This window comes from Cariama cristata, unplaced genomic scaffold, assembly GCF_000690535.1.
Source record: "Cariama cristata isolate BGI_N322 unplaced genomic scaffold, ASM69053v1 scaffold3563, whole genome shotgun sequence".
Lineage (NCBI taxonomy): Eukaryota > Metazoa > Chordata > Aves > Cariamiformes > Cariamidae > Cariama > Cariama cristata.
This window is the reverse complement of record NW_009606486.1, coordinates 10809-34735: the sequence shown is the minus strand read 5'-3', so window position 1 is coordinate 34735 and position 23927 is coordinate 10809. Positions and strand designations below refer to the sequence as shown.

General features: G+C 40.7%; 1 protein-coding gene across 1 annotated transcript; it reads left to right on the top strand.

Annotated features, from left to right (window-relative positions):
• Positions 1-5163: 5163 nt before the first annotated feature.
• ST8SIA5 (ST8 alpha-N-acetyl-neuraminide alpha-2,8-sialyltransferase 5) lies at positions 5164-22807 on the top strand. Its single transcript, XM_009696370.1, has 7 exons — positions 5164-5213; positions 8690-8782; positions 11240-11326; positions 14548-14692; positions 16961-17073; positions 21021-21113; positions 22126-22807. The coding sequence occupies exons 1-7, from the start codon at positions 5164-5166 to the stop codon at positions 22592-22594; spliced, it is 1050 nt and encodes a 349-aa protein (XP_009694672.1). The 3' UTR covers positions 22595-22807.
• The last annotated feature ends 1120 nt before the right edge of the window (positions 22808-23927 follow it).

Here is a 23927-nt window from a genome sequence, read left to right as displayed (position 1 = left end):
CCCTGTTTTAGCCAAACCAGGACAACCAACATTGCTTGCAACGATAAACTAAAAAGCGTTTTTTGAGATGTTATTGATGTATAAGTGTTGTCATGTGTTTTGTTATTCCTCCCAGGTGGTCGTATGGATAACAACATCAGCAGCTTATTTCAATCAAAGTGATGGGAATGGGCTTGATTAAAACAGCCAAACAGCCGTTTATTAAAAATTGGAGAGTCTTGAAATGACATTGGTAAAATAGGACTTCCTGCAGCGTACCCCACTGCTGCTTGTCAGGAGCCGATGTTGTTTTGATACAGCGACTGTGAAAGAAAAGAAACATCAAAGTGTCCCTAAAACTAGAATTCAATATATTCTCCAATAAATCATTCTGGGAGTGAGACATTGTACAGTGGGAAAACCTCTGAATGAAGATGCATGGCAGTTTGGGTGAGGGAAGACCCAGGAAGCACAGGGAGTAGTGGTGTTGGTTCAGGCGTATGGTCTGCAAGGTGGGTTTATCTCAGGTGGGTGAACAAACTGTAGGAGGTAGCCTGAACTTTACTATATCATTTAGAGCTGTCTCTGGTTTAGCCCCTGCTGTTACACCCACAGCTGTTACAGTAGAACTGTACTGGATAGTATATTAGACTGAAATTGTAGAGAGACTTGGGTCCTAAATAAGTGGACAGATGAGAAGGCAGCAAAGTGGCATTGGCAGGAATGGATGTTTGGTCAATTCACATTTCCTATGTGGTATTGAGCAGCAGAGCCAAGCAATCCCAAATGATTTGTGTGTTGAGACATGAAGACAGGGGATCAAAATCAGAACGGCAGTCAGCAGCCAGTGCCAGTTTGCCAGGAGCTTTCATAGTCATGAAGAAAAACATATCCTCGGGGTATCACAGCTATCGTCTTAACTGTACAGATGTGCAAACTGTCTGTGAAGTCATGGGACCAGATCAAATAAGGAATCCGGAAAAGGAGCACCTCTGAGATAGAACAGACGGATGCATGTGCTTTTCGAAGGTTACTTGGGAGGTACCTAGGGCTATCAATGAACTGCTTTTAAAGAAATATAAAAGCCACCCCTCTTCTGTGGAAGCTCAAACTTATGAATTTAGAGCTGGTTTGTGGAAGCACTTTTGGTTTGTTTTGTTTTTTTTAAATAAAAATCTTTGATTTGGAAGGTAGGCAGGTTATCTTGGGAAACTGCCCTTGTCTTAGTGGGTGGACATTTCTGATACCATTTGTTATCAAAACCCAGAAAAACTTGTGACACTGTAAGGAGAAAAGTCTAGCCAAACCTTTCAAAATATCCTAGATGGACGATCAGGAAGTTTGTGAGTTAATAGCTTTTAACCTCAGCTACGTGAATCCCCTGGGAAGCATGAGTCCCTATACAAGAATTCGAGCTCCTGAATTTTGTTTGATTACTCTGATTCTTCTAGACAGAAAATCAGCCTTGAACTAAAGATGCCATTTCTATCTTTAGCTTCCAGGTACTATTTTTCCTTGCTATACTGTATTGAAAAGCTTTATGTCGCTAGCAATTGCTTCCTGGTGTAGCGTCTCCTTACTCAGTCACTGTATGTTTAGATTAAGCTTTGTATGCCTCTCATACTTTTTAGAACCCGAATTATATCTGCAGGTCCTTTTGTAACTCTCGACAGCATCTCAAACCCTCAAAGATGAAAATATCAGAATGGGATGCAGTAATTCAGAAGAACTATTACCACATAATGAATACAAAGATGTATGACTATTTTCTCTTGCTTATATTTTCATTTTTTTACATGACACAGTTTATAGTGACACATTTTGTTCCTAGCTACAGCCACATACTGAAAGTTCATGATCAGTTAGGCACCTACTACATCTAGTAGGATTAGAGGTGAAGATGGTAAAAGATTGAAACTAGTGAATGCCAGTGACATTGGCATCAGCAGGTGGTAGCCAGGAGGAATATGAACCATCTTTTTAATATATTTGTTATCCCCAAGGAGGAAGTAGTCAAATAGTTTCATCAACTTGTATAAGAGAAGACTATTGCTTCTCCAGCCTTGTCCTTTGTGCCCACAGCACCTTCTCTCTCACTTCAGTCTTTCAAGCACCATCCTGTTGTGGAAAAGTCAACTCAGACTCTCTCTCAAATGACAGAATCAAAACATGCTGAAATGTGACTTTTTATGCCACAGACCTAGTGAAGGGTAAATTAATCTAAGTTCATCAAACGTTTCTGCTTCACTTGCCAATTCTCAGAATCATAGAATCATAGAATCATTATGGTTGGAAGAGACCTCAAAGATCATCAAGTCCAACCATACACCCGATGCCACCATGCCCACTAAACCCACTAAACCATGTCTTGAAGTGCCACATCTAAACGTTTTTTGAACATCTCCAGGGATGATGACTCCACCACCTCCCTGGGGAGCCCGTTCCAATGCCTAACGACTCTTACAGTGAAGAAGTTCTTCCTAATGTCCAACCTGAACCTCCCCTGGTGCAACTTGAGGCCATTATTGAGAGCATCAGTACGTCCACAGGTGTTTTCTTTTGCAAAGTGTGGTATGAAAGGTCATTATGATTTCCATCAACTTCAGAGGCTGCTCCTGTTCTTGGTGGTAGTTGTGTAGGCTTGGACAGTGTCTATGAGAGCAGAGCCCAAAGTCTCCGTTCCTGCCTGCCACAGACTCACCTGTCAATCAGCCTTTACATCAGCTTCTTTACCTGCCAAATGGGGATCATGCGTTCCAAACAGAGTCAAAGTAATCTTAGGAGAATATGCCATGGGAAATGGTAGGATGCACTCTTTGAGGGAAAAAGATCACTGTGTTGATGTCAGGCCCTTAAACCTTTTGACCAAATCTTATAGTTTTTGATGTTGTCACATAGAAATATTAGTAGAAGCAAAGGCTAGCGGGATTTGGTCGCTCATTCACAATGTGCTCTCTGATGAAGTCAACACCTAGTTTGCTCCACTCTGGATGAGTTTTCCAGATCCCGTATAGCCATGATATGTTCTCCCTCAGCAGTACTTTTGCTACAAGGGTCTGAAGATCCCATGGTGGCCTTGCCAGATGAACGTGAGTCCCCGTGTGCTTTGCGGAGTGTGCTCTGGCACACTTGCAAGGTTCCTGAGTAGGAAAGGTGAACCTAGACCCAAGGTTGCCCATGGATCTGCCCATACTGATGAGTGCAGGCACTGCTAATTGGACAATTCTCTTAATAAGTGTTTAGTAGAAGCCTGCAGGGCTTGGTTCATTTATTCTCATTTCTTAGTCACTGGATAATGTATATTTTTGGAAAGATCTTTGTTTTTCCTGCAGGGTAGGTGGAATTCTTCCTGCGATATTCTGCTCGCTTGCAACGTAAGTGCTGCAGCCTCACTGCAAGCAGTGCAGAACAAGTGAAATGGGAAGGCGGCTTGTGCAAGAGAAAAAGGTCTTGTTTAAAAGATGCCGGACAATGACACTCGATTATATTTTAAAACCTTTGTTCAATATATCAAAAAATTAGTGCCTCAATCCAAGGGTCACTTGAAGGCAGGATTGAAGTCTCACCCTTTTTAATTCATGTAGCATGATCAAGAAAATCTTACTTTTGATCAAAGCAGGAGCAGCCCAACTGCAGATGATCAAAGACCTAAGAGTTAGTTGGTGTACTGGGAAACCAAATCCGTCTCTCATTAGCGAGCTCAGTAAGCTGCTCAGCTGGAAGTGAGGTTGCAATGGGAGACATGAAGGTTAGAAAAGAAGAAACTCTCAGTCGAAAATGGAAAATTACAGAGTGGATAGCATCTAATTTCTGGGCATTCAGTACTGACAGCCATAAGAAGAGTTCTCTCTCACGGCACTTGAAGCTTGTGTGGTGTTCAGATACAGGATTTGATCCTGGAAAAATGTTGTAGATTTGAAAGCTACAATTGACCTGAATGGACGTAGAGCAGTGAGTCGTCTGTAGTGCTCAGTACCCTGGGAAAATTCAATCCTGTGTGCAACTGTGCTGTTTCTTGTGATTTGGTTGTAGTTGTGTTCCCTGTTATAAAGAATCATGAATTCTTGAGTTGGTTTTCCTGCAGTCTTGTGACTTTTGAGGGATAAAAGTTATTTAGATTTCAGCAGGGGAAGAGAAGGCAATGCAGGGAGAGGACGTTCTGGCGATGACATCTCATCAACTCTGTTTTATGGATATAGAACATGACTCTCATTCTTGTCGAGCTGAAACACAGCAAAAGGAGTAGCGTAGTCAGGTCCGTCACTTGTCAATAATCAAGAGCGTAAATCAAAATAAACTGCACTACACCCTTGCTTCTTAGCTGGATATTGGACTGAGGAAGATGATGGGGAGAACAGTTTCCATTTGTGCTAATTAAGCTTTCTGACAGGCAAATGTATCTTCGTTCACAGGGAACTACATGGTTTAGAGTGGGAGTTAATATGCAGAAGCAGCACGCAAAGCCCAGGGAGTGGGTGAGACTGATGCTTCCTCTGGGAGAGCGCGGGCAGCTGGTCTCCAAACACTCCCGGCAGGACCAGACCCTGCTGAGCGGAGGAGCTGGGTTTAAAGGACACCTGCGGGGGTTGAGGGAACCCGTGTTCCTTGTGCTAGAGCCTGGTGTTGTGCAAAAGCTGTGTCCTGGGAAAGTACAGGATGAAATACTTCTGCGGAAAGAGGTTGACTGGTGCTCCAGGGAGCTGCCTCTGCTAATTTGCTGTGGTGCCCGTAGCAGGAGGGGAATTGCTGTGAAGCAAATAAATAGCATGAACACTCCTGGAAGAAACAGAAGAAAAAGAATTTTTTTTGTCTATTGACTAGATACTGTCTTGCAAATTCCTTAATGCAGTCGTAGTGTCATTCACGCTTCCAACCTGAGTGCTACTGCATCAGTAGCATTAACACTAAGGAGGCTTAGCGTCTGGCTGGCTGCTTCAGATGTGGTTCAGGGCTTATGAATGACAGCCCAGATGATGATTATTCAGCCGCTCAGGCAGGATGAGTTAGTTTCAGTCGAGCTCACCCCATGGCCAGTAACATCTTCTCCCCACTTGGTGCAGAAGTGACACCACCGTCGGTGTCCCCTGTCTTTGCTGTAGGAGGCATGTAGGTGTCCCGTTGGCAGGCATGGTGTCATCTGGCTTGTTTCATGGATCCTCCCTCTGCACTTCTGCAAGGTGCGAAATGGTGAATTCGCCACTGCCAGTGACTCTGGTGGAAAAGCTGGAGCTATTGTGAGAGTAGAGAGACTTGTGGGACAATGCTGGGCTTTTTGAAGCTGTAGGCTAATGGAATAACTCTGCTACAAATACCATGCTGCCTCACGCATTTCCTTTCAGATCCAGAAGTGGTTTATTTTTTACCTAATCCTTTCCTCCTTACCCTTCCGCTTCTTTGGTAACACATCCTTTTTCATTTCTATTTTTGGTTTGTGGGTTGAGTAAACAGACGAGCGACAAAGCTGGTGAAGGGCCTGGAGAAAAAGTCTTATGAGGAGCAGCTGAGGGAGCTGGGGTTGATCAGCCTGGAGAAAGGAGGCTGAGGGGAGACCTGATCGCCCTCTACAACGACCTGAAAGGAGGGTGTAGTGAGGCGGGGGTCAGGCTCTTCTCCCCCGTAACTAGCGATAGGACAAGAGGAAACGGTCTCAAGTTGCACCAGGGGAGGTTCAGGCTGGACATTAGGAAGAACTTCTTCACTCTAAGAGTCATTAGGCATTGGAACGGGCTCCCCAGGGAGGTGGTGGAGTCACCATCCCTGGAAGTGTTCAAAAAACATTTAGATGTGGTGCTTCAAGACATGGTTTAGTGGCTTTAGCAGGCATGGTGGCGTTGGGTATACGGTTGGACTTGATGATCTTTGAGGTCTCTTCCAGCCATAATGGTTCTATGATTCTGTGATCAAAGGGAATCTCTGGGACTCAGGAAATTTCATCTTTGTTTCATAAAATGACACATTTGTCTCCAGTGCCACGGGCTGAAGCCAACTTTCCCCTGCTGTGGCATTCCCACGTGATAGCATGTGCTGTTTGACATCTGAGCTACAGTTCTCTAACTTAGCAGCAGAGTCAGAAGTGCACAGGAAAGATAAAAATGCATATTAATCTAGATTTTTGCCATTTTTATCTGTCCTGAGGCATATACAAGGTACTGAAATCCAGTGTTAGGTGAAAGGCGAGGATGAGGCTGATGGCCATTGCTATCCCCCTTATGCCTAAAGAGGTAGGAGTGGTGTGTAATGTGCTGAGTGTTGTATGGGGATGTCTACCTGCCTCAAGCTATCGTGTAGAACATGCACATTCAGGGTCCCAGCCTTGTCTGACTCAAAGAACCAAAGTAAAGAATGGATACCGCAAAACAGAGTAAGAAAAATGAGTATTGCAGGAGGATGAAAAAGTTGTCTGGACTGGTATCCAGAGCGGACTCCTTCACCCCTGTAAAAGTCTGTAACCAGCAAGAAGTCCTATGGTGTTGGCTCAACAGAGAGAAATTTCAGTTTAGTTTGGGGAATTTATCTGGAGTACATCCACACAGGGCTTTGGCCTGGTGCAACCAGGTGAGCTCTTAATCCAAAATCAGTTGGAGCAGCTTTCAAAATACACAAGTTGCTCAGCTCCACCTCAACAAGCCAAGCATGCAGGAGATAGGCCAGTGCAATGGATTTCAGCTACTCTTTAGCAACGGCTGAATGTCCAGGTGAAGGATTGAGTTGGACGGAGAGCCCAAGCCTTTTGGTGAGAGACCAGATGAAAGTTCATGTTACATGAACTATATTTCCCTTCTGGAGGCTGAGGAAATCTTTTCACAGAGTTGTCACCAATTATGGAGCACTTGAAATACATAATTTCCTCTACAAAACTCATAAAAATATATTTGTTGCCTTGAAGACTATGCAAACACATTTCCAAATCGTTACCTTTTTTAAAGATTACTGAACTATTGTTTTTTTCTGACAGTTTTTTTCAGTTTACTTCTTTGTTAGGAATTTATGATTTCCTCCTCCTGCCACCTTCTAGGCATGGGCTTCCTCCTTTCAATCTCAAGTTTTGTGCCCCTCGCCGGATCACAGAAATGGTTGGTTTGGGATTTGGCAAAGCTGAGGTGGTGAAAACCTCAGGGAGAGGTGAAGGACACACTTCCTAAAGCAGCGTTTGACACGATCGAAGTGTTCCCAGTTGGTAGAAGATTGCTCTGGGAGGCTCTTGGGCTTTTTCCAGTCATACACTATAGTCCCTTTCTGTCTTCTATGGGTTCCTCTCGTCCTCACTTTATCAGATTCATTTCTGAATGTACTTACAAGGCCTCCAGTCATGGGACCCATCCCACCAGGTTGAGAAAGTTGAGAAACTGTTTGCTTTTAGATGCATCTGGCCTTTGGAGGCCTTGTTGGAGAAACCTGTTGTTTTCTGGACACTTTCTCTTCCTACAGTTCCCCTGGGAGCTGTGAGCACTTAGCACTTCTCCAGAACAGATCAATTCTGAAACCCCCCAAGTTTTGATATTAACTATAAACATGAACTACTAGGGAAAGTAGCAAGGCTTTCCTACTTAAGGTTTATATGTTCAGAACTGAACAGACATTCAGGTCAAACATGAATTTTGATATTATTTTTCAATGAGACAAACCCTAGATATTACATTTCCAATGATGGTTTAAATACAGCTCTTCCAGGAATCTTATAGTTTTCTTTCATATTGAAAAATCAAAAGATAGAGTTACAGCCTCACAAATTCTGAGATTTTAAAGGATTTATCAAAATAACTTGCTCTAGCCTTGGTCATAATACCTATTCCTCTAGGTCATCTCCTTATATTTCTTCATTATGCTCGTGACTGCTGTATGAGTATGCACAGTTTTTAGATATTAGGTTCTAATACAGACTTCTAATAACAAGTGGTGAAACTGATACAGAACTTGGTTTAAACCCTAAATTTTTTTGTCATTTCAGTACAGTCTCATAGAATTTACTGGACAGCCTGGGCTTTCTCTGGCCCCTAAACATGACTAGCTACCATTGTGTTTTGTTTCCCCTTCACTCCAGTTTTGATAGCTGAGATTGAGGAATTTAACAAAAAAAGTCAATATTTGTGTCTGTATTTTAGTTAAGAATAGCACTGTCATTTGTGCTGTGTCTGAGCGTTCAAATCCTTTCGGTCTCAAAACCATCCCAAATTTTTTGAGAAGAAAATCCCAACTTCCCTTCCCTTCTGAATATTCCAAAAGAGAAATCCCAATGAAAAGTTCCATTGCATAGAGCTATGCAAGAATCTCCACAGACTTTGCTTTTCTCCTCCAGCACTTTGCTTTCCACCTAAAACCAAAATTTAAGGTACTGTTTTTTAAACGCTTAGCACATTCAGGGGCCCAAAGGATGGGAACAGTGCTTTTTAAGTGATCAGTGCTTTTCCCCTGACTTTCAGTGGCAGCTGCCGTGTGCTGACTGCTGGAAAAGGTGGCTGGTCCTTGTTGGTGCCTACTAGATAGATGAACTCTTGTAGGGATGAACAAACTGGATATTGGTGGGTGTTCTGCAATCAGCAATGACATCTGTGTTTTCCTGTGAAGTAATAACCTGCCTATGGGCCAGACAGTGTAGTCTCAAGTTAGGCAAAAATCATAAATGACAACTTTAAGCAAATTTCCATTGATGTGTAAGACAAGTATTCTAGCCTAAGCCTTATTTATAATTTTTTTCCTTGTTCTTCTTCAGGTATTTTGAGTTTTATGAAGGGCCTTTGGAGTACAACTCTACCAAATGCCTGGAATTACGGCAGGACATCATTGAGGTGAAGGTTTTGTCTATGTAAGTATGAATGAATGCTTGCTGAAAAGATTACTTTTCAGGCAGGATGAAAACAATAACTTACAATGATGTCAAAAGATGCAAGGCTCAAGAGATACCATCAATAGGGATCTCCTCAGAGATTCCCGAGGTTCTCCTATATGTGCAAGCAGTGACATTTGAATTTGATTGGAGGTCCATTTGAATGAAATGGAGGCTTTTCACATACGTTGAAGCATTTTGTTCAGGCCCAGTATCACTGTTTGGAATTAAATACAGTGTTTATAATATTATTTGTAATATTATATTCCAGGTAACTGAAGAGTAGGAAGAGCGAGACTGACTCATAACAAGTGTCTATCTAGCTTAAGACTCTATCATTGGCAGTGGCCAGTAGTGAAGGCTAAGAAATGAAGCAAAAAGTTTAGGCCTTCCTGATAACAAATACTGGCCTGGAGACTTGCTGGTAGTAGGTGGTGACTAGACTACAGTAATCAGAGTAGACAATAAACCCCTCTATTAACTGGTTTAGATCTTTTCTGAGCCCATTTATATTTTTGACCTCTTCAATCAGCAGTGAGTTTCACAACTTAATAACACTCAGTAAAAAGTAGGAAAATGTGTTTCTGAAAACCAATAAAATATCTACAATTTGTCTTTTGTGATCCTACATGTACATCAGGAAACTAATGAGTTGAATGAAATGTATCTGTGAAGCCATAGCGATGGAATTGGGCAAAAATGTGAGGTTGCCAATGGAACTCATTGGACAGAGCATAGCAGGGTAGTTTTGTGTTGCCCTTTTGCTTTTTCAGCATTGCACTGAATTTAGGTGCTTAAATTATGCCTAATTCCTTAACATATCTAAAACCAGTGGTTCAGTAATCTTATTGACAGTCCGCAAGGCTCATTAAGGTCTGTAAAGTGCACTGAGAATCTCAGTTGAAAGTGCAGCTATACAAGTGCATAGCACTAAGCAATCAAGGCTACAGAAAATACAACTTGTTGCTCCAGGTCTGCGTGATTTTTGAGCATGTCTCCCTCACTGACTTTATGCACAGAAAAATGTAGGTTATGTCCTTGTCTTCTGTATTTGGTACTGGATGAAGGATACACGAATAACAACTTTGCACTGCTTGCTGACTTGCAGTGCTTAAAAATAAATAGAAGGGGTGAGAATGTCACACTTCTGCCAATGTTTTGCTGAAGGTGGGGAGGTTTGAATTGCTTTTATGCATACTTATCCGATGGTACAGAGAATTACTAATCTTGATTCATCTTATCCAATCACCTGTATAAGGTAGTGGACTCCTGCTCAGCTAGATAGAGTTAGCCTTACTTTTATGATAGATACCATTTGATGTGAAGCTCTTTTACTATGCTGGGCTCTTCTGATGTGCTTGCTTCTAATGTGCTACATTTCCTAAGTCAGCCCTTATGGTAATGGAAGATTTCCAAGTTAATGTGCTCTGGTGGGCTCCAGAAAGTACAATATGACCTAATTCCTTCCTGTAACTTCCACAGCCTGGGAAATCCTAAGTTTTACTCGCTTTAAATATATAATTATCTTAAAAGTCTTTGCTTTATTCAAACATTCACAGCCCTCAAGCCTGAGGAGAACTCATTAAGACCTATCAGTCTTGAAGAAATCTCAGACTTCAAAATTTCCTAGCCAGATATGACATTGCTCCCTAGCTCTAGATATTTGCAAGGCCTTCATTATCTCTGTTGTCCAAACACAGAAGAATATGTATGAACTCTAAGGTAGAAGTGGTTGGAATTGATGGTATCACCAAGAACGTGTCATCCTGTATCAGCCTAGTAGAAATAAGAGTGTCATTTTTTGATATAACTAAAAGTATATTTGTTAACAGAGGGGGAGGGAGAGATCCTTATGTAAAGAGCTTTTCGTGTCCTCTTACAGTCACAGATGCTTATCCCTACATGTGTGCTTTTGCAGTTTATAAAATGGATTTACCAACAGTGCTGTTCTGTAGGATCTCACGGATTAAGATAACTTCACCAAAATAAAATGGTAGTTGGCCAAATTAGATAAATATCCTCTTTTCCAATACCCTCTCTGCTGGGCCCTTCTACTAGATGCAACTTCTCCCCCCCAAAGCTGCTGTAGTTACCAGACACTCATTAGCTTCCCAGCAGACTGTGGACAGACTTTGGTACAGTAGATGCTTGCTCGATATTGCATTTTTTTATCCTGAAGAAATGGAGAATGCCTATCAGGGAATAGAAATCAGTCCCAAACATCTGAAGAGCTCCATCAGTACCTGTGTATAAATGGCTTAAAGTTGCGATCTCTGAGCAGAAAAAGGAAATAAAAATGATGAATTTTGCACTTGCTAGACTGACTGCTTTGCTCTATCAAAAGCCTACAGCATGGTACCCTGGCTGCAGCTGTTTTAGGAAATGAAGCTCTTGTAATAAACTTTATTTTCTTTTTTTTTTTTTTAAATCTTTTAGGGTGAAACAAACTGAATTGTTTGACAGATGGAAGAGCCTACAGATGTGCAAATGGGAGATGAATGTGACAGAAGCTAATTTATTCAAGTAAGAACGGTCCACATTAATGAGACTGAGTAAGATTTACTTTAGTTTGAGTTTAGTTTCCTGTAGAGAGATCAAACCTTCATATGGATAGCAAGACTAAGCATTATAACACTGTTACTGTTGGAGTACCATCCTTTTAGATAAATATGGACTTTTTTCTACTTTAAAAAAGTCAACGACAAGAGTGAAAGAGAGCTCTTCCGGCATGTGGAAAAATCTTCATAGGAAAGGCAGGGAATTTGGTACGAGAAAGACTTCCAGGTATGATTCAGGCAGAAGTGAGGATAGAACCAAGACTTAATGGCTGTACCTAATACTTCAACCTAACTCTCTGGTGGTGTAAAATGGTAATATCATTGGTGACGCTGCAAATTTGGCCTACAAAACACTCAAACTGGATTTTTTTCTGTGGTCTGCTAGGTACTGTCAGACCTGTTTATGACTTCCTTTTTTTTAATGGTTTCTCAGCTTTTACTCCCTGACTATCTAGATATTTTTTCTGGTCTTCAGAGACCTCTGCAATTTGTTTCTGTAGTACTCTGTCTTCCTTCATGTGACTTCTTCTTAGCTGCAGGTCCTCCGTGGTCCTTTCAAGATACAACTTTTGAAATTGGTCTTGTGAAGGCAATAGTAGAATGAAGCAAAACATTTTAATGTTGTATATTGATATATTCAAGGGCAATATTTGAGTAGGTCTAGAGAAAACACATTATTTCAGAGTAAGTGGAATATAGACTGGTTAAGTCTGTAAATCACTGGCACAGTTCAGAGCTGTTGTTTAGAATAAGGCCTCACAACTTTCTCCCAAATTCTCTTGCATGATTCCAGGAAATAGCTGTCACGAGTTAATGACAGAATGTGAGAATGCATGTGCTGAGTTAGTCATTAACATCTTTAAAAATAACTAATTATTAGTCCCAGGCTCATCGCAGTTTTTCCAACGTGAGCTCCCCACATAAGTTTTGTAGAGGTTTTTTAGTATATTTTTTTTCTGGAAATGACTTGATGGGCAATTATCAGCGCCCATTTTGAAGACAGGAGCCATTCAGGATTAGAGCCTACTATCTTAAAGATTGCTTGGAGTAAAAGAACTAATGATTGAGCCCAGAGTGCAAGGAGCACATTGGAGTATAGAGGCCAGCTCAGAGGTGGGAGTGATGAGAAAGGACTCTCTAAAGACCGTCAGGAGGACCATCGCTCTCTCTCAGGCCGCCAACACCAGCACACGAAGCAAAGAACCCCTCTACATCCTGGACAGTGTATTGAGAGAAAGAAGAGATGAAGGACTCCTGTCGCTGGCTATACCTGCCTGCCTGATATATCACTGCTTAAAAAACTTCCACTGGCACCTAGATGTAACCTAACTTTTGTTAGCTGGTTCCAGGAACAATAATCATGCTAGTCATGAAAAAAAAAGAAGTTCAAAGTCTGTTTAATTTTTGTCTTATGCGACAGTGATTCTATGATTCTATGACACAGACTTCAGTGTGTGGATGTCCAGGGAAGCTATAGTCCCTTAAAAGCAGACCAAAGTCTCTGAGTTTGGATGTAGACTGGTAGAAGGCTAAAAGGTGGTAGTTGAACACGGAGCTATGGGTTTTCGAACTTTGCCAGTTCTGGACCATCAGGTGAGATGGGGACAATCCGGCAAAAGTTAAATGGCAGCTACTTAAGCAGCAAGGAGGGAGGAAGCACAAAAATCACTCTAGCTTTTGTAACTGGAGACTAAGGAAAACAGTTTCCTTGGTAGTCTTCCACCATCAAATATCAGACATTTACATTAAGGAACATGCTCCTGGAAAACCAGTTGGTCATTAGATTGAAAAACAACATCTCTTTCAATTCCTTAATGCAGAACTAATGAAGAGTTTTTTCATATCTCAAATATCACAGTTCAATCCCACTACCTGCTTGTAATTATTTAATGATTTCGTTACTAGAAATTATTCATTGACTTATTCAGTTTCAATTGCTGCCTTGATCTGATCATCATATTGTGTCATTCTGCATGAGTCAAATGTGTAATAGTAATTGGACATCACTGAAATGTTTGCATAATTCTGTATTTGCTTTCTGGTGCTTGTAATAAAGCCCATAAAGAAGACTGGCTTATTCTTCCATAATGAGGCTACATACCCCAGAGGCAAGGTATTTAATCTAGGTTATCTGAGAGCCATTTGGCTTTGCCTTCATGTTTGTGCATTTGCCATGACATGCATTTTTCTTTAAAGGTATAAGATGCATTTACTGAGAAACAAATCTGCTCTGGAGTAAGGGTAAGCTGAAGTCAAGGCTTTCAGTTCCACCAGTAAAAGGAGAAAAGCATTCAGCGAAAGATGGGAGCTAAGAAATGGACCCATATTTGGAAAGATGCTTTTCCTGTTTAAATTTTATATGAAACTTATGGAAGGGGATCAGAGCTGAATGTTTTTTCTCTCATGCCATGAATCCCAATTTTGAGATTTTAAAACTGTTCTTGTTTGCGTTGGAATACCTGCAGTTTTATCCCAGGGACAAAGAAAATTTTGGTCATTTGTCTGAGATTTTGGAGTTGTAGCCATGACCAGTCTACCTGGCCCTCATCTGTTGGCGACACATCATCTTCCTGCTGTACATATGCAAGTTCAAAGGCAAAACTAAGACCTTTAAAAGTTTTTTTCTAATCTAAGTATGCTCTGCTCCCCAGTAGTCTGGTAAGTGGGGTAGTGTCTTTAGATATTGCTGTGTTTAAGATATTGCCCTGCCAAGCTTCCATATCCCCAGATGAATACTTTAACCCCTACGTTTCCTGCCCAGTGATGAGTAAATAATTTACAAAAAGTAGTAGACCTCTAAAGCAGAGAGAGATTAATTCATTAGGATGTTTCCCCAGGATATTGGGGGCAGAAGCTCAGCTTTGGGGTCTGGAGCAGGGCAGAATTTGCACATGTATTTCCTACAGCGTAGAAGAGACAGGTACAGGGATCTAATTTCTTCTGGGCTTTTTTGTGTGGTGTGTGTTTGTTTGTTTTTTTTTTTAACCATAAGTTCCTCAATCAGGGAAAATGTCACTGAATCTAAAATTTTCTAAAGGAAAACCCAGCAAACCACCATTTTACCCCCCCTACAGCTAAAAAGTTTCTTTTTGCTGAAAAAATGCCTTGTTAGCAGTAATAGTAATTGCAAAGCCTAAAGCATGCTATCAGCTCCTTGATCTTACTTCTCTCTTTTTCATTTTACAGGTCTACTTTGTCGAGGTGTTGCAATGCCCCTGCCTTTCTGTTCACCACCCAGAAAAATACTCCCTTGGGAACTAAACTGAAATATGAAGTGGATACTAGTGGAATCTTCCATATCAACCAAGAAATCTTCAAAATGTTTCCAAAGGTGCCTCATGCCTCTGCCCATTTGCAGAATCGACTTCACTTTACTTGTCGCATTAGATACTGTCCTATAGCCAAGCATTTCACAGTTCGCTGTTTGACATTTCTACAAACTTTATTGCTTACATTTTGAAAATGTTTATTTTTGATATGATATTTTAGCTGATTATCCGAATTTTCTAGTGGTCATCCGCTCTAGTATGCAATATATAAATATATTTCTGCAGAATATTACTGACCTAGCAGCAAAATGGCTAATGAAATAACTTAAGCAAGCTGAATAAAAAAGGCACTTACTGATCAGAAGTTTTAAAAAGTACAGTAAACACATACAATAAGTCCAACATTTGGGGTAGCTCTGCTTTTTAGGGACATGAATATTTTATCATTCATATTCACAATGACTAACTATTTTTATACTTATTTCTGTTTGCAGCTTATCTGTGAACAGGCTGCAGCATTTTAAAATATATTCATCAAAATGATTATTCAAAACCTTTTCAGCAAATAATCCTTGACCTGAGAGTCATTCAAAGTTATAACCAGTGGGCAATTCCCATTGCACATAGTGACTGATTTGCAGAAATGGGCTTACGTGACTACTGATTTATCGTGAGGCATACCTCATGAATTTTAAATGGCATATTTGAAGGGGATAACTGAAATTTATCCCTTCCAGAAAGTCAGAAAAATGTTCAAGTTAAGTACTTAGATTTGAGTCATTAAGGTTGTCCTTTAGGGTCTAACCACTTTTAATCCGTTTACTTTCTGAGCACTACTAAGAGGTAGGGTAGTGCTGTTATCTAAATGTGCACATGGGGAACTGGGGCAGAGCAGGGGAAAGGCTCAGATCCAGGAAAGCACTTTGGCATCTGGAGACGTGCAAAGAATGGGTGCATCTAAGTCCAGGAGTATTATCCTCAAAACCCTGCCTGATTGCGCAGATGAACGCATGAAAAACTAGACACCTACGCTTTTGCTAGGAGTGTCCTATAGCTGCAGTTGTATTTATGTAGGTATGCCTTGAGGATGGTTTGAAGGTGCTATCACATACCAAAGTGCTTTGGGATTCACTGGGCAGCAGCTATGTGGCCAAAACCACCCTCTGCCTAGGAGCAGGGCTGCATCATGGAAAATGTAGGAGATAAAGGGCTGAAAGCACGGGAGCAAGACTGTAACGGCAAAAGCCTTGTGCTGAATGTGGAGACCTGGCTTCTGATCTCCCTTTCAGGACTGCTGAGGCATTTTGTGTTAAGAAATCCCTGGATAAAGCACAGACAACTCTATATTTCCTCTCCGTTAAGACAGCTGCTGCTTTTCTCAGACAGGTGTAATTGCATGCCCTTTTGCCTCATGGCTTATGAATGCTATGGAAAGATCCTGGGAATTATCACCTAGAAATGTCATGGCACTATCGCATCTCTCTGTAGTTTGCAGTATGAAATTATTGATAAAATATGTATGTACCAAAACGAGCACTCTCATGCTTATATAAGCACATCTCTACATATTCATAAGGTGTAGCACGGCTCAGTTCTGCGTCACAACTGTCTCACCCTAACAGCCCAGTTCTGTTCTCGGAGATTTTCACTCTCTCTGGCTTCAGCAGCAGCTGCGTGTCTGCATATGAAGACAGAGTTTTACCTGAAGATTACAGAAAGATGCATCCTACACAAGTCCAAAAAGGTGTCTGACCAAAAGCTCTGGGCACTGCTGGTAGTACAAGTGCTAATTAATAATCATTAATACAGTTAGTGGTAGCAAGCAGTAAAATTTAGGCTAGGTTCTGATAAATAGCTGTAATGTGCTGTCTGACACAGAGAGACTTCTTGGGCTTTACTAGCTGCTCTGGAATTATGCATACAGACTTCTCAAAAGCAGGGCATCAGAGCCTGAGGAGCGAGCAGTTTGCAAGCAGCTCAGGAGGCAATGCCTGGGGTGTGCTAATTTTATGGTTCATGCCCTCATATGGAAATCAGAAGGGAAAGCAAGTTTCTAAAATGATTTCTTCCGTTATTAAGTCTGGACAAAAGCAGGCTATTGCTTTTTTTCCCTCTGAATTAGTTGCCCATACTATCTCTAGTTGCACAGAAAACAATCCCATCCATTTATGTACACCATGGAATTATTGCGGGCCAGAATCAGTGTCAACTTCCTATGATTAGTGCATCTGCAGCAAGATGCATCTGCACAAAAAAACCAAAACAGTAAGAGAGATTTATTGCCTCTATGTTTCGGGATATTTAACTGTTTCCTTGCTCTGATGTTGCAGGATATGCCATACCACCGCTCCCAGTTTAAGAAATGTGCAGTGGTTGGGAATGGAGGAATTCTGAAGAACAGCAGATGTGGCCGGGAGATTGACAGTGCAGACTTCGTGTTTCGGTAAACACCACAGCACCATTTTTCTTTTTGCCTCTTTTAATGACAAATAAAGGATTGGAAAGCTATTCTCTCTCACATGGAAACATGGGATTTGCCAAACTGGCCATATCAAGCCTGCTTCTTGCACAAAAAGCAATGTTTCAGAAAAAACACCTCACTGTATAGTATTTATTTTAAAATTATGCTTTGAGGAATTATTTCTCCCAAACTCCATGTGGTTAATCATTGATTTATTGGTTTCAGAAAAAACACCTCACTGTATAGTGTTTATTTTAAAATTATACTTTGAGGAATTATTTCTTCCTAACTCCATGTGGTTAATCATTGATTTATAGACAAAGCTTGGTGTCCTCTTTCAGGACATCACCTGGCACTCAGGTTGTGGATTTATCCTTCCATGGACATTAGCCCATAAGCAGTGTCCTATGAACATGGCCATGATTTTCTGGGGCAATTCTGAAGCAAAGGTACAACCTCTATTGTGTGACAAGCAGCTTGGCCAGATGTTAATCGCTCCATGCTGCGCAGCTCACGTGCCTCAGAGGTGTGTTTCTGAAGTGGTGCAGTCTCTTCAGGGGAGACCTTCTTGCTCTCTACAGCTACCTGAAAGGAGGTTGTAGCGGGGTGGGGGTCAGTCTCTTCTCCCAAGGAACAAGCAAGAGGACGAGAGGAAACGGCCTCAAGTTGTGCCAGGGGAGGTTTAGATTGGATATTAGGAAGAATTTCTTCACCAAAAGGGTTGTCAAGCATTGGAACAGGCTGCCCAGGGAAGTGGTTGAGTCACCATCCCTGGAGGTATTTAAAAGATGCATAAAGTGTAAACATGGTGCTTAGGGACATGGTTTAGTGGTGGACTTGGCAGTGCTGGGTTTGTGGCTGGACTCGATGATCTTAAAGGTCCTTTCCAACCTAAACGATTCTATGATTCTATTCTATGATTCTCAAGTGCTGGATAATGGGAGTTACGGTAATCAGTACTGTAGACCCCAGGCTGTGCAGAGACACCTGAATAACTTTGAAGGTTGTGTCTTCATATTGTGCTCCCCACCGTATGTGAGGTTATCCAGGTTCTGCATAGGCTGGGATGTCCCATGACTTGTGTCCCTGGGTAATTGAGTTTAGCAGCGCTTTTATCATCCTTAATATATATGAGAAAGATTTTTTTATTATTCATATGCATGACTAATCCCTCGCTAAATCCTGTTAATCTCTTTGCCTGGGTCACAGCATATGACAAGCTAGCTCATAGATTCATGACCTGTTCCGTAGAAAAGAAGAATCTTTTTACTTCTGTTGGCCTATTTTTTGATTTTAGGTACGTTGCCGTCAGTTTAGAATAACTGTGCGTAAGTCAATTCATTTCTCTGATTTCATACCGGCAAAAATTAGGTCAGATTTTGGCTCCTTGCATTCTTAATTTAATTTGGCATCAAATGAGAAATAAAATTTTACAGGTCCTACCTTCACTGTGTCCACACTTCATAGTGTTCAGACCCTTGTGTCTGCCTCTTGTGCCCACTTTATAGAAAACTATTTTCTTAGTTTTAATCTGTGAAACAGTCCAGGCTTCACATAATTTGCTTCTTAAAAGCCTGGTGTAGCCCCTATACATTAAATAATTATTGTAGATTCCTTTCTATTATGTTGGGTCACAGCTATCAGTATGGTTGAAAGGAGCTATACGTGTTACACATGGGGATGACAAGCTGTTGAGTGGAAGTAGAAACATGGGCAGCAAATGTCATCATTTAGGTATAAGAACTTTCAGTGGAGGTCCCTTTTTTACCACTCTTACTCTTCCTTGAACTATCCCAAAACTGATTAAAAAGAGCAGATCAGATCACTACAGAAATTGGGTTGCTTTTGGTACCAGTAATTAGTTAAATAGAGGCTTACGTAGAACTGAAATGTGAATAAAAACATCAATCCCTGTGCAAAAGAAACCCCTGGCTCACCATCTCCAAAACATGTGGGACCAGTGTTATGCACAAAGACATGCTGGTGTTTAAGAGCTTAAGGTCTGCTGACACCCATTTTAAAGTAAAGCTTGTGTTTAAGGTCAGATCTGAACACATCCAGTTTCCAGTCTAACACCAGTTCACCAAACTGTCAGGAATCACCGTTTTGGTCACCAAAAAAATAAATCTTTAAACTATTTCAAAACCTGCCTATGGAGAACTGCTAACGTTCAGTGAGACCTTCAGGACACCTGGGAAAATCTTTTATTGTCAGGAAGTTTGTGGTCAGCAGGATGCAACTAAGATTTTTCTATAAAATAAATTCTGATAGCAATTAATTATAGTACAGTAGAATATATAAACTACACACACATGAATTGCATTTACTAGTTGTTATTGTCTATCTCCATCTACTGGCCAGCGTAGAGATTTATGATGAAACATGGGGCGCATTTAGAGATGGGACTACTCTCTTTGCAAGAATGAATTTTTGAAGTCTAATGTCAAAAGTACAGTTTATGCAGATTCTATCATTTTTATAAGGAATTATCACTTTCAACAAAATCGGTCTTTCTTAATCCTGGTGGGAGATTACTATTCAAGAATATTGAAGCTGAGTATTTGAAAACCTTTTTCAAACATAGTCTAAGGAGCACGGTGCCCAGTGCTAGGTGGAAATGAGGATGCTAGAGGACTTCAGAAGGACGTTGCATGACCTAGCAGAGAAATAACATTGCCTATGAGAAGGATGAGGTGGCTAAAAAAATTCTCTGACCTGATAAAGAGGGATTCTCTGGAAGGTAGATGTGAACCTCCTGAGTCTGAGAAGGTACTTTGAAGGATTTTTGTGCATTCTTCTGTTCCCCTACTCGCTCTGTCCTTGTGACTGAGAAATTATACTGAGAACTGAAATGTAGTGTTGTGAAAACAGTGAGTGTCGCTTAACGCTAAATACCTTTACAGTTTTCTCCTATTCAGCCCTGATCTTCAGAAATAGGAGATATTTGGGAATTAGGCACAGCAGTATTTTTGAGATGTGGGGATCTTAACAGTGATGGCTTTTATTGAGGCTCACAGATCACCTCAAAAAGTTTTCAAAATGCCAGCAAGTACTTAATGCTAGCTTAAAGTGAGTGTAAAACTAGTTGCAAGGCTGCTTATGTTGCCTCTGATAACAAATGCTGAAGCTTTTTTTTTTTTTTCAGCTGGGTTTCCTAAGGAAGTGAAGCTTGTGTGATAGCTTGTGTGTATGTGTGTACGTTTCACTAACTTCAGCATCTCTTGAGGGATGCTCTGAATTTTGTGAGATGGTGCATCTAGGTCAAGGCCAAGGTGAGCAGAGGCTAGGCAAAGTCAAGGTTTGCAAATCTTCACAAGTTTGCTCCTAAGAGCTTTGACATCCTCTGGTGAATCTGTAGAGTCAGAATTGCTGCTGTTACACTGTGCTGGGAGATACTTAGAAAGGGAAAAAAGAAGGGAAGCAGATACTTTTGGATTAATTAGGAATGGACTGATTTGTCTCTTGTGGAGCATTTCACCTAAATTCTCTTGAGTATAAAAGCATGTTAAAAGCAATGTTATAGATATAGTTTATCTATTAATTAGTGAATACAGCTCAGCTGTTGCTGAGGAACTCTTTGATTTTATAGGTTGATTGTCCTTGGCGCTTCATTTCATTTCTTGTCCTAAACTGCTGAAGTAAACAGCTGAGCTGCTATTAAGGAGGTAAAAAGAGTGAGCATTGGCTACATCTGCAAAAAGGGGTCATCTCTCACAGTCTCGGGGAGGAAGAGAGGTCTTCATACAGCCCCTAAGGACTTGTTACTTTAATGAGCACTTTGGGCATCAACGTGTTTTGATACAATTTTAAATTCTCAATCTGTTTCTAGATTTGTTGCTTGGAAGAAATGCTTAAATCAATTCTACTTTCTAGTCCTGAAAACGTGCAAGAAATTTTTTAACTTTCTTACTAATTTCTTTCCTTTATAGATGCAATTTGCCTCCTATATCTGAGAAATACTTCATGGACGTTGGGGTGAAGACAGATGTCGTGACTGTCAATCCTAGTATAATTACTGAGAGGTCATTGCTGGTTTTTTGTATTTTCATCTCTATTGCTTTTCCAAATCTATCTTTCACTTCATTCTAACTGTTACGGAGAATTTTTTTTTCCCAATATTACTTTAAACTGACACTACGAATCATACAGTTCACTCTGAATTGAAGTTATTCAATATATGGAATCAGTCACAACTTTTAGAAATGTGTTGGACACTTAGACCCATGCACTGGTGACAGAAAGTGAGAAACTGATGAGTTAAAATTATAACAGCAGAGCCGTCCTTCCCCTGGAAGTCTTGGGCCATGCTTGCAAGCCCCAGGCAAATGTCTCAGAAACATTTAGGGTAGAAGCAACTGGATCCCACCCTAAATGCTTAAATAAAGTAACAAACATTGTCATATGTTTTTAAAAAATACCAGTTAAGCCTTGTAGCCAGGACTGACTGGGTGATTTTAATTTTAAATTTGTTAATACCTTGATACCACCTTGCTGACGGGTTTGGGACTATGGGGCTAGTTACTGCTTTCCTTTCTTGTGGGGGGAATGTGTTTCTTTTCTCAAGCAACATAAAATAATTTGCTTGCATTTTGGATTTCTTTTAAATGTTACAGTTAGACATTTTAGACATTTGCTCTGCTTTGGCGTTTGCCACTTTTTTATTTGCCACTTTATTTTGCGCTGCATAGTGCACTATACAGCTGTCCACACCTTGGAAAAATGACAAACTTCTCATAATAAACTGAGAAGTGAGACATAATCAGAAATGTCTACAACGTTTGTCCACTGCTTAATGAATGTGTTGCCAAAAGAGAGGAGAATATGAATTTTTTTATCCCCTGTGTTTTTGCCCTACATTTCATACTGATGCTTTAGCTACAAATCTAAATATATTCCCCTTGTTAACTGAAACGTCATTTCAATTATCTGTGTATCAGAAATGTTTCAGTAAAAGCCCATTAGAGGTTTCTTGTCTGCTGGGTCCACACTGAGTCCACACTGGTCTGACCGTCACTCGCATCCTTTTCCCTTTAGGTTTCATAAGCTGGAAAAATGGAGGAAACCCTTTTACGACGTGCTCCAGGTCTACGAGAATGCTTCTGTTCTGCTACCGGCTTTCTACAACACTCGCAACACGGATGTCTCAATCCGGGTCAAATATGTCCTGGATGATTTTGAATCTCAGCAAGCTGTTTATTACTTTCATCCCCAGTATCTCATCAACGTCTCACGCTACTGGCTCGGCCAAGGGGTGCGGGCAAAGCGGATTAGCACTGGACTGATCCTGGTGACTGCTGCCCTGGAGCTCTGCGAAGAGGTCCACCTTTTTGGCTTTTGGGCCTTCCCCATGAACCCCTCAGGGATTTTTATAACTCACCACTACTATGACAATGTGAAACCTCGTCCTGGTTTTCATGCTATGCCCTCAGAAATCTTCAACTTCCTCCACATGCACAGCAAGGGGATCCTGCGGGTTCATACAGGGACCTGTAGCTGCTGTTGACAGGGACACTTCTTCCTCTGACGCAAAGGTGTAACAGGAACTCAATGCCTGTGTATGCTGTAGGAGGTTTTATTACACCCTGAGATTATGCAATAATTGTTTGATATAAATTTCCTCAAGGCATTGCATCCCATAGGATCTAGGATACCAGCATCTTTCCTGCGAGCAGAGTTGGGTCCGTAACAGTGTAGGAGAAGCAAAACTCCTTTGTCCCAGGGTGTACACTGCCCTGGAAAGCAAGTCAGATAAGAAGCACATTTCCAATAGGTTTAGGGATAAACAGAGCACATTAATATATTCATCATTTCACTATGAAGGAAAGCACCAAACTTTTGAGGAGAATCAGTGATGGAGAATTTTAACATAGACTGTATGACTTTACATAGGTTTCTGAATCGAATACCTTGCAGCATCGCCAGATTTTATTGAAAGCACTGTTCTCTGGCATTTGGGTTTTTGAAAATACTCTTTAGCATTATACTTTTAAGGGGAGGTATATAACTTGAGGTCTTTGTTCTCTAATGTCACAAAGTATTGGTGAAAAATAGCAGATAGGTGTGATAGGAATAAACAAGATCACTATGAATTTTTTCAGCCAGGATAGAAGAAAATGTTAAACTCCCATTCACAACAAGAAGTAACTGTGTTGATCATAGTGTGCAATTGTTTTAGAGTTTCCTTCTTCTTCCTTCTTGTGTCTTACATTTCTGGTTTCCTTTGCTGATCATATTTTCTTTCTCTTTATCTGCAATGCTTTCCTTCTAACAAACGCATAAGCAATGTGTGTACTTCCTCCTACAGTGACCATCTCAGCTTCATATTGGAGTCCTTTTTGAAGAAACGTGCTCCTTCCCACTTCTGCAAGCTTTTCTCGGGCTGAAGAGCAAAAAGATTATGTAGTTATATTTTCTGAGTTGATTTTTTGATTCAAACATTACAGCGTAAGATAGAAGAAAGCATTTACTCTTTTTTTTTTGTTAAAGAATTTGCACAGTATCTGAATGTTGAATCACTGTTGTGTAGGTTGAGTTAAATACTTTCAGGTATCTGTGATAAGTACTGGCAGGGAATGAAGTTAGAATATAGCGAAGATACTTTGTGGCTTGGGTTTTGATGCTTATTTTAAAATTACGCATCTCAAGTCATCAGATGTCTTAACATGGCATTTTTGTATGTAGGGAATGTTATTAGGATAGTAAAAGGGCTGGTGTATTCTTTAAAAAGTTACCAATGTAACTCTGTCAATTATGCCAAACTTAATTTTTCATCTGATACAGTTAAATTGGCAAAATCCTGATGTAGGAAAGATGCCACATATTGCTGGGGTTTATTT